General features: G+C 31.9%; 1 protein-coding gene across 17 annotated transcripts in view; it reads left to right on the top strand.

Annotated features, from left to right (window-relative positions):
- Positions 1-17,628, top strand: part of LOC145313047 (uncharacterized) — a 154,599-nt gene that overhangs the window by 106,933 nt on the left and 30,038 nt on the right. For 15 of the 17 annotated variants that reach the window (XM_080152293.1, XM_080152289.1, XM_080152299.1 and 12 more), the window contains 2 exons: positions 14,931-15,047; positions 16,973-17,026. In XM_080152293.1, the coding sequence (XP_080008419.1) occupies positions 14,931-15,047; positions 16,973-17,026 (171 nt within the window). The remainder of the gene's footprint in view (positions 1-14,930; positions 15,048-16,972; positions 17,027-17,628) is intronic. The other 2 variants (XM_080152302.1, XM_080152300.1) reach the window with 1 other exon arrangement.

Below are 17,628 nucleotides of genomic sequence, written 5' to 3'. Positions count from 1 at the left end.
AAATCTTTAAACTTGGGAAATCCATCATATAAGAATGATTTTATCCCTAATAACCTATTCTCTCAGTCCAAAGATATAGCCTATACTCACTGTTTACGCAAATGTGTCACCCCCCCCCCCCCTTCATTATATAGTGTCTTATCCCCTTAGATCCCTGTTTCAGAATTATGTCAATACAATTTGATAATATTATCTTTGCAAAGTTTAGTGCGTCTTTTCATCATGTTTCTATCATGTAGTAAAAAATCGTATTTTCACGGAAAGCTAACATTGAAAGAATATTATGTTTTGCCTCTATTTTACACAAAAACAAGTTTAACTACTGAACCCTATTTTACGCAAGCTTTACATAGATCCTTGGGTGGTTTAGGCTTTTTTTTAACTTCTTTTTCCTACTCTTTCTAATACAAAGCCTCTAGATACCTACTAGGGGTGCAGTCCTTGGCATAGGGACAAGTTTAAAGGTGTTTCAACTAGTGATGGCAATCCGTTGAATTTTTGGGCCGGATTCGGATTCCGGATTCTTAAAGAATCCGTCAAAAAAAGTGGCGGATTCTTGCGGATTCCGGATTCTTATTTTTGGCGGATTCCGGATTCTATCAATATTTTAAAAGGATTTTTTTAAAAATTAAAAAAAATAAGTGCTACATATGTCCTAAAAATCTATGTTCTTGGTGTTCTCTATAATTCACTTCCGAGAATCGAACCAGATTTTAAAAGATATTATATATAATGATGAAAATCTTTACCTTCAAAGAGGAGGAGTTGAAAGAAAAAACTCAAGACGCTAATTTTAGCCTACCAAATAAGGATCCGGAATCCGCTATTAAAAAACGGATTCTGGATCCGGATTCCGGATACGGATTGCCATCCCTAGTTTCAACATAAGCATACAAAAATTATATCACTAACCCATATTTACATATTTATTTGCATTGTTCGGCCGTTGCAAAAGCTAAAACTACAAATATTAATCTTTGTAGAATTGTATGATAACTTTTGAACTGTATGAGACATGAGTTTGATAATTTATCTGGTGTTTAACTTGTAAGTAAGGCGTGTGGTAATTATTAACTTACTAGATATAGAGACAATTTTCTATAAAAGCGTAACTATTCTTCAATTAGGTCTTCCGTCAGTCAGGAAGAAAATAAAATATTTTCTAAATTATAATTACTGGTTATAATCCAAAAAACATGATTTTTAGGTCTTGATTTTTAAAAAATTACCTGGTAGAAAATTTAAATTCTTTCAAATAGCTATCCTATATATGTAGTTTCAACTATTGAACAGAAAAAATTATGCTGTTCACTAAATTCAAGTTTAAATGCATTTAGTGCAACTACCCCTTTAATAAAAGTATTCAATATTGTTGGAGCCAAGATATTGTGGTTATAGAACTATGTTTTTGTTGTATTTTTTCACAAATTTGAGCCTCTTTTCCTTTATTTCTAGTAGGTCTTTTTGTGATGTCATTTAATTTAAGAATTAATCCAAAATATTTTGTATTGAAAAGAAAATAATATTCATGATACTCTAAATTTAAACTTAATTTCACCTCTCTCATCCATTGGTGTGCAATCCATTCCGCATGGTAAAGTTTTTAAGATGTCGATGTCGATAAAGCTTGCTAATATGGAACTCGTTTATTAGTCAATCGTTCACTCAATAGGAGTGAAGGGTTTTGGAGTGGAAGGGGGTAATCGTTATTTCAGCCCGCTGAAAAGTTTTACTTTATTAGAGAACATATGAAATCTGGTGTAAGATCCAAGTAATAACATATCCATTGTTATAAAACTTTGGGTACCAGTGTAATTTAAAGTTTAATGTCCCCGTCCACCCTGATTACATTCAAATTTTGTGCTGATTTAATAATATGTGGTTATATTGATTTGATAATGTAATATAACTGCGGAAATGACAGCGCACCTTATATCCATTCATTTAAATAATTAAAATTCATACTTTTCAAAGTTATTACATCTAATAAATACTTTCTATACTTATTTCTTATTTTTCCTTTAGTATAGTAGAAATATCTAGGACAGTTGCCATTGTAAATAGATTTTAAGATCTAGTGTTTTCTAATATAAATTGTTGTGTAGATACTGCGTAGTGTCTGACTTCTTAGATACTGTAGGATCCTTATCATAAACTAGCGGCAGTGCCCCCTCCATCTATTGGTATAAGAAAGATTAAACAATGGCCTAAAACCAACCTAGTACATAAATGAAGGTAGCCTGAAACGTACAACTCAATCGGTTTCAAAGTAAGCTTAATACAATATGATACTTATGATCGTTAAGTTACCTTCGAGGACATACTTGTATTAAGGAATAGCTGCTTTAAAAAGCTGTTGATATCATATCTAATGCAATATAATCAACTAGCGGCTACGCGTCGCTCCTAGAGTAGGGGCACTTGAGGAGAAGGGAATCGAATTTAATAACCCAATATCTTATTTTAGATTTTAAAAGAAACAGTAAAAAAAAAAATTTGAGGTGGAATTTTTTTTTTTTTGGGGGGGGTGTATATTCATTTTTTCATGGGGTTGGGGGGGTGTCCCCCCTCCCAAGAAAATAGCCATATACCTTCCCGGGACCTATGAGAAGCTACCCTGAGACCCCGATCGGTTCAGCGGTTAGCGAGATCCTTCAATACAGACACACAAACACACAGACAAACAGACATCCTGTTACTTTAGTATAAAGGATATATACATTCTTTTAGTAAATCCTTTTTCCACATACAGACACAGTATAATGTTAAAGCTGTGCTTAGAAAACAAGGTGAAAATTTATTAAAGAACTGCTGCTTTCAAAAGCTGTTAATAGCATGTCTAAAGCAATATAGTCAATGTATACATTCTATTAGTAAATCCTATTCCTACAAACAGACACAGCCTAATGTTAAAAAGCTGTGCTGAAAAAAAACACAAAGTGAAAATATATTTATTATGATTGTAAATAAAGTAACTATTGACGAACACATGTATATCATGTCAGAACAAGGATGTCAACATCCATTAGAGCTTAAAATAACAGGAAAAAATTTAATATTTAATTAAATTGTTAATTATTTTAATACAAAAATTACAGAAGTCTTTGCATTTTAAGACGTTATTATAGAGATGCATCGCTTTAAGTGCCAAACCTTAATGTTTTAGGAATCACCATTTGGAAATAGGACTGTTTTAATATATGAAATTCTCATATTTAAAATGGACATACAGACGTTCTGGTAATTAATACATAGTTTATGTATTTTAAAATAAAACCTAATCACTATAGGAATCTTACTACAAGGACGGACGGACCATCAATATAATAGAGCTTCGCTGTTTAAAGTGTTGTATGCTGTATTTGCACAAAAATGACATCTTTTTTTGCAATACAAAGGTGCAAACACAAGCGCGATGTCTTATCTTTTTTCTCTCTCTCTCTCCTTTTCTCTTTTTCTCTTTCTTTCTTCCTCTCTCTCCCCCCCCCCCCTCAAATGTCCTTTCTACTTGGGTTAGGAACTTTTATTATAATGAATAAATATTTAAGTTTATAAACACATAAAATATTCATGTTTAACAAAAATAGCCTAAATAGTTTCTCTTATTTATTCATCTCTGTGTTTAAATATTTATAAAGCTGTTATTTTCTTTAGTTAACATATCCTTGTCTAAGCTAGCTACCTCTCTATCTATCTCTCATATATTATAAAGTAAATTGAACCGGTTTAAACACATTTTTCTTATAAACAAGAAGTATTTTGATATTTACACAGATAATTTAGTTACACACACTCACACACACATACATGTTCAGAAAAAATGTTCTTCTAGCCTCAATAATAAGAAAATTATAGCCATTTAAAATTTTAAAAAGCAGAGATTTTTGGTGTAAAGTATAAAAAATTATAGAGCCGGATATCCGGCCGGATATTTAAAATGGCCGGATATCCGGCCACACCGGATATCCGGCCCAACCCTAGTTTTAATACATTTTTTTAAAATGTCGGCACTCCTTTAGAACATTATATGATGCTATTGGCAAGACAAAAATTAAACTTTTAATTGCACGCTCTTTGTCTGAAATTCGAATCATACTAGTATCTGATTCTAATCCATATATTTATGCACTTTTTCATACAAGATTTACTGTTGTTGATTACTCTAAAATATGTCAATTGTGTTGACCTAATGTGTAGGAGTTGTCTACTAGCTAACTAATAAAAAATCTTTATTTTTAAACCTTTACATAAAGAGCAAAATACAAGATATATTCATTTTACATTGATTTAAAAAGTGATATAATATTCTTCTTTTTATTCCTTATGTGAGTAGTTCTATTATGGATTCTGGGGCTGCGTTCCTAGCATCCAGGATTCCGTATTCGATTAGGTATTAGTTAGAAAAACAGACTAAAACCTTCCCATTACATGAAAGAAAAGGTACTCTTCAACCTTAAACTTTTATAAAACTTCCCTGGACCTGTAAGAAGGAGAATCATATTTGTCAAGCGGTTTTCGAGATCCTTTGGTACGGATACACAGACAGATGGACATCTTCTATGATTTATATTTGATATCCTAAGAGTTCAATAACTTGAACCAATTGAGTTCTCCTTTTCAGGGAAGCTTCATATAGGTCCATGGATGTTTTTATGCTAGCTTAGTTTTAAATGTAAGTCCTAAAATGGTTTTAGGCTATTTTCTTCCCCCTTCTTACTCATAGGTAAACAGAGCCCCTAGATGCTAGGTGTACAGCCGCTTTTAAGGATAATAAAGCAGCTTTACTAAACTTAATACATTTTTTAACAAATGTAGAATTTAATTGAGACTGTAAGTTCAGACAATTGTATACTGTTAACTTTTGTTGTGTGGGCCGAATACTTTGATTTGCATAGATTATCACGGATTAGGGATATATATCCTTGAAACTCTTGGCTAAGAACAGAACAGGGATCTAAAGGGATAAGACAAAGAACGATATATTGGAATACCATCCCAAAATCATATTTTATAAGCCAACAAACGAGAAAAAGATTTTTTTAGCACGTGTTCTTTTTAGGATAAATTTCAATGTTTTAAAATAATAGAGCTAAAAAAATAGAGTATTCATAGTTGTTTTATCCAAGTTATTTGGCTTCCCCTCAGCGAAAAAATATATTATTCTTTCTATAATTGTGTTTTTGGGAATTACAAATTATTTGATTACTCTTAAAATCATTGGTCTAAAATAAGATACAGCCATTCGATATGTTTTAGTAAAATAAAATTGTCAATAATTGGATGACGGTCGTTTGGTGTTCAAACGCGTCCGCCAAAAATATTGTCAGTAATATTAATAGTTATAATCAGGGTTCCGGAGCCGTATTTGGAAATACGGCTCCGGCTCCAGCTCCGGCTCCTACCTTAAAATTAATATATCAATTTTTTTTCATTATTGAATTTGATAAAATAAAATAAATAATAAAAAATATTTTGCTTTAATTTGATTAAAGCTATATAAAAGTAGAAGGATGTGTGTCTATTTGTTAAGTAACAATAGTTTTTCAGTTTATTATATGGAAATAGACCGTTGCCAAATTATAATATTACTTTAAAAAATCAATTTTAGCTAGTCCGGAGCCGGAGCCGTTTTTAACGAAAAATACGGCTCCGGATCCGGCTCCATCAAAAATGTTGCTGCTCCCGGCTCCGGCTCCAGAACACTGGTTATGATTTATAGGAACTTATACTTAATCCTCATTGAATTTTATGGTTGTGAAAATGACAATAAAAACTGTGTTTATGACAGTAGTACTGGTGTAATTTTGACAGTGAATAAAAAAAATATTGACAAAAACACCCTTTTTTTGTCTAAAATACAGTGGCTATATTTTTGCTAGTGGTAAAATTGGCGGCACCCATGCTGTGTTAATAAATATAAGAGTACTCAAAGTTAAGTTCATAAATTTTTGGGTACCAGTCGGATGTTCCTTACTTTGGTTCATTATAAAATCTTTTTTTCTGCTGATTTTGAATATTTTCTTCTCGTACATGATTCCTCGCCAGACAATTTATGTTCTAAACTACCAAAAAATTCACTGGTTTTAATTGATAACATCTAGCTATACTCGCTCAATCAGGGAGGGAGGGGATATAGGACTGAATAGTATATCGGTACCCAAAGTTAAAACATTGGGCCTTATCTCAAATCTTGGTTTATCTTTACAATAAAAATCAGTAGTTTTGTTCATTGGAATTGTACAGTAATTTATTGTCCTGTGTCTTATCCCTTTAAATCCCTGAAAAACGTTCGTAATGTATAAGCAATTTTATATAACAGTACAATCTTTATTGGCTTAAAATGTTGTTTTATATTTTTGTTGTCAAGGGAAAATTTGCAATGAACAAATAGGATAACTTAAAAATGATAATTTTTGTTTTTAATTTTTTTTGTTTTTAAAAAGTTTTTCTAATAAAATTTCTTTGAAGGGAGAAATTTTATCCCCCCCCCCCCCCCTTAAAAAAATTCTAAAATAGTTAAAAGGCCATTTAGGAATCTCTAAAAAGAAGATCCCTATCTTATTTCTGAGATCTTAACTCCTAATTATAAAGTCTTAAGATTTTATGTTTGTCCTTTAGGATCTCGTAAAACTTTGCCGGGGAAGCTTTACATAGGTCCCTGGATGTTTTTAGGCTATTTTTCTATCATCCTTTAAATACATATCTTCAAAAGCTTTGATGTTAAAAGCGCATCCACTCGTAGAGTATAAAATCCTTATACTAAAGTAACAGGATGTTTGTCTGTTTGTGTATCTCTGTGTCTCTACCGAAGGATCTCGCTAACCGCTGAACCGATCGGGTTCTCCTTAACAGGGTCGTTTCCAATAGGTCCCGGGAAGGTTTATAACTATTTTCTTGGGGGGTGGGACACCCCCAACCCCCCAAAAAATAAAAAATACCCTCCCAAAAAAAATTTAAAATTATGGGGGGTTTTAAAATCTAAAATAAGAAATTGGGTTATCAAATTCGACTCCCCCCTCCTTAAGTGTCCCTTGAGGCCTCTAGGGGCGTAGCCGCTAGTAAAATAATATTACATTGAGCTTGTTTTCTCGTAGAAATAATAAAAAGTTACCCCATTTTATACTTTATCAGAGAAGTATTTTTCTCCACACCAAAAATATAAATGGCAGAGAAAAAGAAAATTAGGATGTAAAATGGATTTATGAAACATGGACATCTTATTTTCGAAAAATATATGAAATAGTATGTATTAGATATATAGTAAGTAGTGAGCTATATAAATGGTTTTAAGCTATTTTCCAGGCTTCCCTCGATTTCACATTGAGGCTAGGGACGAAACAATGGATTATCAATTTTATACTGTTATTTTGATCTTTAAAAAAGTATGGCATCTAAACACTAACTGAAGTAAAAAAGTAAAAAAAATAAAAGGGAAAGTTGCATGAAGTGTATTTGAAAAGTTTGATTTCAAGCATAAGCTACAAGAATACCATATAACATGTATAATTTTGTAATACAATAAATAGCAATCAATTTAACACCACAAAAATAGTCGATCATCCTTTTTTTGGAAAACAGGACAGCCATTTATGTTGCTTCTATCCAAAAAGTATGATTTTCTTGATATTTTTAAAACTACCTGGTAGAAAATTAGAATTCTTTCAAATATATGTCCTTTAGATAGACTATTGAACTGAAAAAAATATGCAGTTCACTAAATTCAAGTTTAAATGCACTTCGTGCACCTACCCCTTTTAGTTATGACTTGGAGAAAAGTTAGTAGCCAAATAGTTTTTTATGGTTGCTTTCTCCATGTGTTTAATATTCCAAGTTAACAATCACCAGGGAGGGAGGGGACATTGGACTGTAAATTGTATTGGTACCCAAAGTTTCATATCCACGTTACCGTATTATTTGGCTCAAAAACTTTGTGTACTTTTAGTGTAATTTGATTGGATAGTTTCATAATCTATAATACAAAGTAGAACAATGTCTGTCTGTTTGTTTGTGTGTTTGTTTGTAGCGAAGGATCTCGCTAACCGCTGAACCGATCGGGTTCTCCTTTACAGGGTAGCTTCTCATAGTTCCTGGGAAGGTTTATAACTAATTTCTATGGGGGTGGGACACCCCTAACCCCCCAAAAAGGAAAAATACCCCCCCCCCCAAAAAAAAAAAAAAATTCTTTTTAAAACGTAAATTAAAATAGTGGGGTCGACTACCCCCCCCAAAAAAAAAAAAAAATCCCCCCCCCAAAAAAATTTTTTTCTTTTTTCTTTTAAATCTAAAATACGAAAAATTGGTTTGATCAAACCTCTTGGGGCAAAGTCGCTAGTTTTAGTATATAGAAAGAGGTAATTTTGTTTATCATCATTGGAGAGGTATAACAATTTCTCCTCCATTGTCTTATCCCTTAAGATCCCTGCGAATCACGTTTCCTCTGCAATTCATTGGTATTCTTGAAAATTCTTTTTTGCATCAACATAAAAAGCTTTCTTTTTCGGCTGCTGTGTGTGTGTGTGTGTGTGTGTGTGTGTGTGTTTGTGAGTGTGTGTGTGTGTAGTTTTGTTTTAGACCATGAAGGTATAAATGGAAAAATTTTGCAGTTCTCAATAATGATCATTTACAGACAAGATGTATTGTTTTTTTGTTCAGCATCTTGTAAAAAGAATTGTTCATTGATTTTAGACTGGCAGAAAAGCTGGAGGCTAATTAGCAAGGATTCTTAAGGGAGATGTACTTTTCCATTTATGATAAACAAACCCCTTCTCTAGATTAATATTAATAGTGGAAAATTTTAAAATTGCTTGTTTTGTAAAGATTAAATCTAACGAATTAGAGAGTGTGTTTTAAAAAGTTTTGAGGACATTCAAATTGCAGGCAAATGTCCACGCCCCCCCCCCTTTATTACATGGACTAAATAAAAGATTTCATATAAAATACTTTGTTTAAGTCTAAAGAACATTTAAATGTTTTAAAATTATAATAATGCTATACTCTATTTGAGAATCTTTACTGTAAAGGAGGGCCATATCAGACCAGCTGTTAGCGAGATCTTTCGGCACAGACAGACACATAGAAGTCCTGTTTATCTATCTTTGAAAATCTAGTTTTAGACATGTTACTTAAAATGTAATAAAGCTTATTATTCTTTGTGCACTACTATACCTATTGCTTACTTTTTATGATTAATTATGCTTATTCTGTCATACCTAACTTAACAAATATCATTTCAGAGAAAAAGGGATTGGACACTGGTGGATTTTTTCGCACTGGTACCTAAAGTTTTTTAACAACTTAAAAACTTTGGGTATTATTATTGAAATTTTGTTGGTTGGTTCATTACTAGAAGTGTCCAAATTTTTAACCATAATTTTAATCTACAAAAGGAATAATTTTGTTAAGTTATATTGGGGATGTATATCAATTTACAGACTTTTGTCTTATCCCTTAAGATAACTGTAATTTTTCATACATTAATACTACTGAGCGTTGCTTTATTAAAATTGGAATAGTTATTTCTCGCATCGTATTATAAACAGCTTTCCGCGGATATAGAATGTACAAATATAAGATTAAAACCATTTACCCCCTTGGTGTTAAAGGCACGGGGTAAAAAAACTGGTTTTAATCTTATGATTGTACATTTTTATATTCGTAGAAAGCTGGATATAATACGATGCTAGACATAGTTTTTTTCGTGTGGATGAGAACCGGTTCTTATCCACCGGATTCGAATGAATACGAGAATAGTTATTTCTCGCATCCTATTATAAACGGATTTCCGCGGATATAGAATGTACAATTATGATATTAAAACTAGTATTTTTAGCCCCGAGGTGCCGAAGGCACCGGCTAAAAAACTGGTTTCAATCTTATGATTGTACATTTTTATATTCGTAGAAAGCTGGATATGATACGATGCTAGACATAGTTTTTTTCGTGTGGATGAGAACCGGTTCGTATCCACCGGATTTGAATGAATACAAGAAAATATTTTATCATCCATTGTATTTTCCCTGTATCCATGATACGATGATTATTGTTTATTTATCTTCATATGGCATTTTTGGCATTACAAAGTAGTTTTTTTTCTTCTTGGATATATTTTCGTCTTCATAAAGTTTAGCTTTCTTTATATGACAAGTATTATAGAAAAAATCATGTATACTTTATTTATTTTTATTTTAATTGTCATAAAATCACTGAATATGACACTTAAATTATGTAGTTTCATGATTTTAAGTACGTTTTGAAATTATTTATATCGGCTAAGAAACAAGAAAGAAAAAGTAAACTTAATTTACAACATGAAGACTGACGAAACACATGTGTCAAAGGATAAGACAATGGACGATAAATCCCTCTTTTAATTCATTGATGGAAAAGTCTGGACACTTATGGCCTGTGCCAACTTATTAAGATTAAATCTAAAACTCCAATAGATTGTAAGGCTTAGATTGATAGAATCCTCCTCCCTAATTAAAACATCATGTTACGCCCTTGAAGTGAGTAAACTTGTATTGGAATGTCCCTGTCTACTTGAAATATTCAAAGACTTAGGAAAACAATATAAAAAGATCAATAGTTTTGTAAAATATCAATCTAAGGACATATCTTGTATTATTGCCGATTTAAAATTATTTGAAAAAAACATTTTCTCCTAAAACAAGTGAACTTCATAATCAAAATGTCATCCTATTATATAACAACTGAATCGATTGAGTTTTCCAATTTATGGAAGCTTCTTTTATGTCCATGAATGGTTTTAGGCTATTTTCCTACTTTCATTACTCCATCTTTGTATTGGTATTCTATTTATGATATTATTATCCTTGCTATTTATAATATTTTTACGTGTTTGAAGACTTGAGTCTAGTGGCCTAATTCCAAGTATTTCTTTTATTCAAAAGTCAGGGAGTTATAACCTAAAGAATAACTATTATGCAACTTTTTTTTGAGGGGAAAGGGGAGTGAGAGATTTTTAAAAATTCAATGTTTTTTTAATGTTGTAGACAACACTCACCCATATAGTAATAAGACTTCACAGGACTTATAAGAAGCTTCACTATAAAGGAGAACCATATTGATTCAGCGGTTAGTGATATCCTTCAATACAGTCATACAGACGAGCATACTGTTAATTTCATATACCCACGGATTAAATAACCTTTAGATTATTCTTTGTTGGTTATTATTATAGCATGCTATGTATAAAAATGTGGTAAAACTCGAGTTGAATTATACCTCTTATTCTTGGTTTCCTACTATCAACCATAAAAACTTTGTTTTCCCTTCGTTCAAACCAACTGTTTCAAATTTGTATAAAATGCTTTATTTTTAGTAGCGAAGCTACTACTAAACTATTAATGTCTATATGCCTGTTTAAGGAAAACATGATTTTCTCGGCCATTAGTTAAGATAGACTGCTTATTTTTTCATTTGCTTTTATATCAATATATAGCTTACTTAGTCCGTCGGTCTGACGTTAATATATAGATTTTCTGTTAGAAAAATATAATTATACACTTGCATACATACATTCTATTACTCTTTTATTCAGATTTATCTAAGTTTACTAAAATCTCTTATACGTTGGTTCTAGTGGACACCACTCAATTGAGAAAATGCAGTCTGATATTTATAGGGTTAGGTTTGGATAGTTTTATTGGTGAAAAGTAGAACAAGTAAGAGAGATATGACTAAGACGATTAGGCCAATGCAATCCTCTTTAAAACATCTACTTTAGACTCAAGAAAAGGTTTTAGGTAAAATATCCCTATTTGATTCTGCCCATTGCAGCATTTCTTTTTGATTCACCCCCGTTATTACACATCCCCAACGGTAGGGTGGTGGCAATTTGACAGTACTGCCTCTCCCTATGTTATCTTTTTAGGCGTTTTCACCCCATGGCAAAATCCTGTGCACGCCACTGCTCTAAAATATCTAAGACGCCTGGATTATAATTATTTGACGAACTGAACAGTTGCGTAATTACAATAGATGTATTACAATAGAGGTAGTCAATTAGACACAATAATACGTACAATTTAAAAAAGGAATTTCTAAGAGACGATGATATTTGTTAAAAGGGAGGGGGCGGTTGCGACACTTTTTGATTCCAAAATTACAGGAATTCATCTTAAAAAATAGTTACAGCACTGAAATTTGGTATGCAGTCGCTTTAAAGGGGTACAATGTGGAACTGTGAAGAAAAGTTGGTGAAACTGCCGTTTCCCGCAAAAACAATTAGGCGATAACGGCGGTTCCGCCACCGTTTCTTCACAGTTCTACATTGTACCTCTTTAAAATAACTGCCATACCAAATTTCAGTACTAACTCTTTTTTTTAGTTGAGTTCCTTTGGCTTTTAGTTTAGGTTTTGAAAAGTATCACAACTGCCTCCCCCCTTGGGTCACATATAATTTGATTACATATTACGAGCGAAGATAAACACTTCCTAACCAAGTATGTTGCCATATTGGTCCTAAACTGTTTTACAATTGGTCTTATTAAGAGATTGATCATCTAGACCTTTTATATTTATTGTAATTACAAAGAAAGGAAGGCGAAAAATTTTGAACAGAAATGTTTCATCTAAAAAAAAATTATTAGGGGTATATTAAATCTTTGAAAAACTATTCTCATTTTCTTGTAAATTTCTCTACAATTACAGTTCATTTTGTCTTAATAATGATGTTATGAATGGTTGAAAAGTTTATGAACTAATAGATTTTATTGTGTTTAAATATCTCATTTTAATTTTGATAAAAAATGTTCCATTTTGGGAATTAAAATAGGAAAGCAAAATGAAATGCATTTGTAATAGACATAGGTCATTGACAATTATATAGAGTTAATTTACATAGAGTTATCATCTTTAGTTTTATACATTTGTAATAGACATAGGTCATTGACAATTATATAGAGTTAATTTACATAGAGTTATCATCTGTAGGTTTATACATTTGTAATAGACATAGGTCATTGACACTTCTATAGAGTCAAGTACATAGAGTTATCATCTTTAGTTTCATACTTTTGTAATAGACATAGGTCATTGACAATTATATAGAGTTAAGATACATAGAGTTATCATCTTTAGTTTTATACATGTGTAATAGACATAGGTCATTGACAATTATATAGAGTTAAGATACATAGAGTTATCATCTGCAGACTTTCATTAATTATTTAGATAATCATTTGCCTTTGATTTTTGGGATTTGATTCGATCATGACATCTAGGAGCTTCATCCCTACTATTAAAATAGCCTAAAGCCTGCCCTGGATGAATACTATATTTTTTTAGAATTGTTAAATGATTTGCCCTGCCGTTTACGAGAACTCATTGGACAGATATATAGACACTATATCACTATCAAATATACGATATAGAGTATAGAGCAATAAGAAAATAATATCTCTCTATGATCAAGCATCCACAAGTGATTAAAAAAAAAGTAAAAGAACCAACATTCATATAACATGTAGGTAGTTAAAATATTATTAAAAATTTTGCCTACCGAAATTTTTTCTCGTAAAGACAGCTTTGGACATATTTTTATTTTCTCAATCCCTTCCATTTTAAGTCAAAATAGAAATAAAGTCCACAAGTACACACAAAAAGATACACAGAAACCCACACACTCTTACACAGAATACACAGACACACAAACACGCATCCCAAACAGTTCTCATTTACTTTACCAATTGAAAGTGAATTGAATCTCTTCTAGTTTATAGTTCAGCGCTTAGATTCCACAGGAGACTTCAACATGTGTCCATTTAAAACAGAACAAAGCAAAAATTTAGCAAATGTTCACACAAAACAGTGTAGACAAAGATTTTGATAAATTATAGTTAGCTAGAAGCAACACTAACATATGTTTTTACAAAACAGGAGGAGAAAGTAAAAAACATAAACACAAAATAGGTCGACTTAGAATTTTAGCAAGGATTCAAGTTGAAATTGTTACATTAAAAATCTCTTATTCAATCCCCCACCTATACTAAAATAAAGAGGATATTTATTAATTTTTACCTGTAGATTAAGAGATATAAGTTTTCCGGAATTTTAATGTAGGGAGGAGATTTGAAATCTGCATCAAATTTTAAGGATTTTTTATAAAATTCGTTTTTTTGTATAATTCTTTATCTAAAAGCGGAAATACATTTTAAGTTAATTAATTTTGACCAATAGGATAGGTGGATTTTAAACTACCTGCGCTCTAATTGGTTGAATGATGTACGACATCCAATCAGAGCGCAGATTTTTTAAATCCACCAATCACGGATGCCAAAATTAATTAACTTAATTTGTATTTCCGCTTTTAGATAAAGAATTATACAAAAAAACGAATTTTATAAAAAATCCTTAAAATTTGATGCAGATTTCAAATCTCCTCCCTACATTAAAATTCCGGAAAACTTATATCTCTTAATGTAGATTTAATAGATTAGTTTTTAATGCGGAATAAAAAATTAATAAGAATGTCAAATACCATGTCAAAAACCCCTCATTCTTACATGGGTTTTACTAGCTTTTCAAAGTGTATTAAAACTAAGCTTCCGTGACAAATAACAATTATCTATTTTGTAAAATTGAAATTTTTGCAGGTTTATCTGAATTCCATTTGGGGTTGGGGGGAGTAGGGGGGAGGGGGGGAGTAAGAGACTAGGGACAATATCTTGCGAGAAGAGCTTTGCAAAATTCATGCAAATAAAATGGCAAATTTCCACCGACTACCATCCACCCTCCTGCAATCCCCCCCCCCCCCATTCCCTGCATTGTCTTACCCTTCCTTTTCAATCTATCTTTATAACCTTTTCTCCCTTTAATTCTAATTCTTGTCATTATTCCAAGAGAATCCAACTGTTTTTGACTGGTAATGACCGTTTATGACCGATTTTTGACCATTTTTTTTGTTTCAGTGAAAGATGAGCCGGGCACTGACCACCTGGGGGTGGGGGACCCCAACCTTCCCTTCCCCGACGGAGACTTCAAGCCGGAGGACATCAAACTCGACCCCAACTGTGACTTTGGAAGTGGTAAGTTGACCTGCATGGCGCTAGTTAGAATAATGAGGACATCGGACTATAAATTGTACTGGTACCCAAAGTTTTATAAGCATGATTACTTGTTCACCATTATACTATTTGCTCAAACTATCAGTATCCAAACTTATCAACCAATAATTTCTATCCACAGTATTGGGGTGACCAAAAATTTTTTATCTATTGTCTTATCCCTTAAGATTCCTAAAGGGGGGGGGGTGGGGTAATGCAACCATCTCATAATCAATGTATAAATGGCACTTAGAGTTCGAATTTCGATCTGAAATTTTGCATGAGTAATCCTTGGTAGGTCTATTTTCCCTAAATCGAACAAAAAGTTGGAAAAGTAACGGCTGGCGGCTCAGCCGTTTAGCCATTTTTAAGCTATCTTGAAGGTAAATCCATCACGGCCGAGCCGTTAGCCGTTACTTTTTCAACTTTTTGTTCGATTTAGGGAAAATAGACCTACTAAGGATTACTCATGCAAAATTTCAGATCGAAAATCTAATTCTAAGTGCCATTTATACATTGATTACGAGATGGTTGCATTAAAAAGCATGTTTTAACCTAATGATGCATCATGTTCGAATCCTAGCCTTTAAAATTAGGATTATTATAATCTAAAAATAATGTTATTTTTTTTAAGTTAAAAATATATTTGACCAAAAATATGTATCTAATATGAATGCAGTATTTTTATAATTGCATGAAAAAGACATTTTTTATGCTTATTCATTTTTACTACATTTGTTCAATTCTAAATGCTGATTTTTTTTTGTTAATATTTTTATTTAAATTGTCTTTTTATTTAGTGCATGAAAAAATATCTATTAAATCGTATAAACTTAACTTTATCAAAATAGTTAGTTTTAAAAATCAATCTGCTATGAGCATAAATAATCATATCCAATGGTAGCGCAGGAATATGAAGAAAATTAAAAGAAAAAGTTTTAAAAAATAAGGGGGGGAGGGGGTATGTATTTCTAGGGGCAAATTCTCTTGGGAGGGTGGAGGTACTCCCCCTTTAAATAGTTAAAAATTTTGCCTGGACCTGAATTCTTCGGTACAAACACAAACATCCTGTTACTTTAATATAAGGGAAACATTTCCTAAAGTAAAGTTTTTTATAAGTTGGTGCCTTCTTAGCTTACGTTCCTAGACGTACTTTCGTACATACGGACAAAGCATTGCTATAGAGTTCCGGCGCTACAAACAATTTTGTTTTTTTTTTGTTAGAAATTAGATTGGTTTGCTATCTGAAACGTTAATATTTAATCATATTTCTTCTTAGCCTTACATCAATTTAATTTTTTACACTACTTTTTTGCAATTAAGGGAGGAGTAGGTTGCGATAAAAATCCGTAAAGGTTGTGCGTTTTAAGTTAAAAACAGTAGTAGAACGATATAAATTTATGTTAATTAATAAAACTTGTCTATAGTTCTTTTCAATGAGAAATACACAGATTTAGTGAATATTATTGTTCTACTACTATTTTTAAGCCTTAAAACTCACACCTTAACGGATTTTTAGCGTAACCTACTTCTCCCTTTGTTTTATATTATGTATTTTAAACTATGTTTTTATTTTTTTTTTTTAATTTTGCATAAAAAAGTTGATGTTTGAGTCTCTGAAACAGTGTCCAAACGTTTCCACCAATAAATTTAACGTCCATTGTCCTAATTGTAAATAGCTTCCAACCCCTTAAATCTCTCAACCAAAAAAAATTTTATGCTACATTTTCAATTGATAAAAAATATCATAAATAGGGGTTTATTTATCTCTCCACCTTCCCCCCTACCCCTCCATTATTTTGTTTTTTTTTATGGGGGATGGGGGGGGGGGGGGGTAGAGAAATATACACTCCTGTTGAACTACCAACCATTTATATTCATCTCATCATCATAATGTAATGTTTTAGAGGGCGGTTTTGTCGACAGTTTTCCTTTTGACTCGGGTGGCCGCGGTTCAGAAGGTAAGAGCCGTGTGTACAGCCCCCCGCAGGGTACCACTGACATGTATAACCTAACCTGTACGTATTAATACTGCCCCCCGCAGGGTACCACTAACATGTATAACCTAAACTGTACGTATTAATACCACTGACATGTATTTGTATTACCTAACCTGTACATATTACATATATGATACCTATATTAACTTTTTACATACATAAGTATATATATATGTATAACATTTTTATGCTTTTTCTTTAAAAAGGCTCAAAATTTAAACCTTTTCCTTCAATTAAAGTTTTTAGTACTTTCTCGTCATATGTATGGCCTTAAGGATCTCTAAAACAGTGGTCTCCGAAAAATTTGCTTATTTTGTTTACCGTCATCGGAAAATTAATAGGTATGATGTTTATATATCTATACGCTAAAGAATAGTAACTTATTATTTAAAAAAAATAAAAACTTATTTTGTGGTTTTAAAGACCTCTAAAACGGTGGTCTATTTAATAAGTAGCATAATGCTCATTTATCAGTCTGTCTGATTTTGACATGTTTTAATTTAATGGAAAAAAGCATCATCTAGTCTTTGCATGAAGATACAAAAATATTTGTTTTTATGAAA

This window comes from Acartia tonsa, chromosome 3 (assembly GCF_053477335.1).
Source record: "Acartia tonsa isolate MP-2025a chromosome 3, ASM5347733v1, whole genome shotgun sequence".
In the NCBI taxonomy this organism is placed as follows: Eukaryota; Metazoa; Arthropoda; class Copepoda; order Calanoida; family Acartiidae; genus Acartia; species Acartia tonsa.
This window is presented reverse-complemented; position numbering and strand designations above follow the sequence as displayed.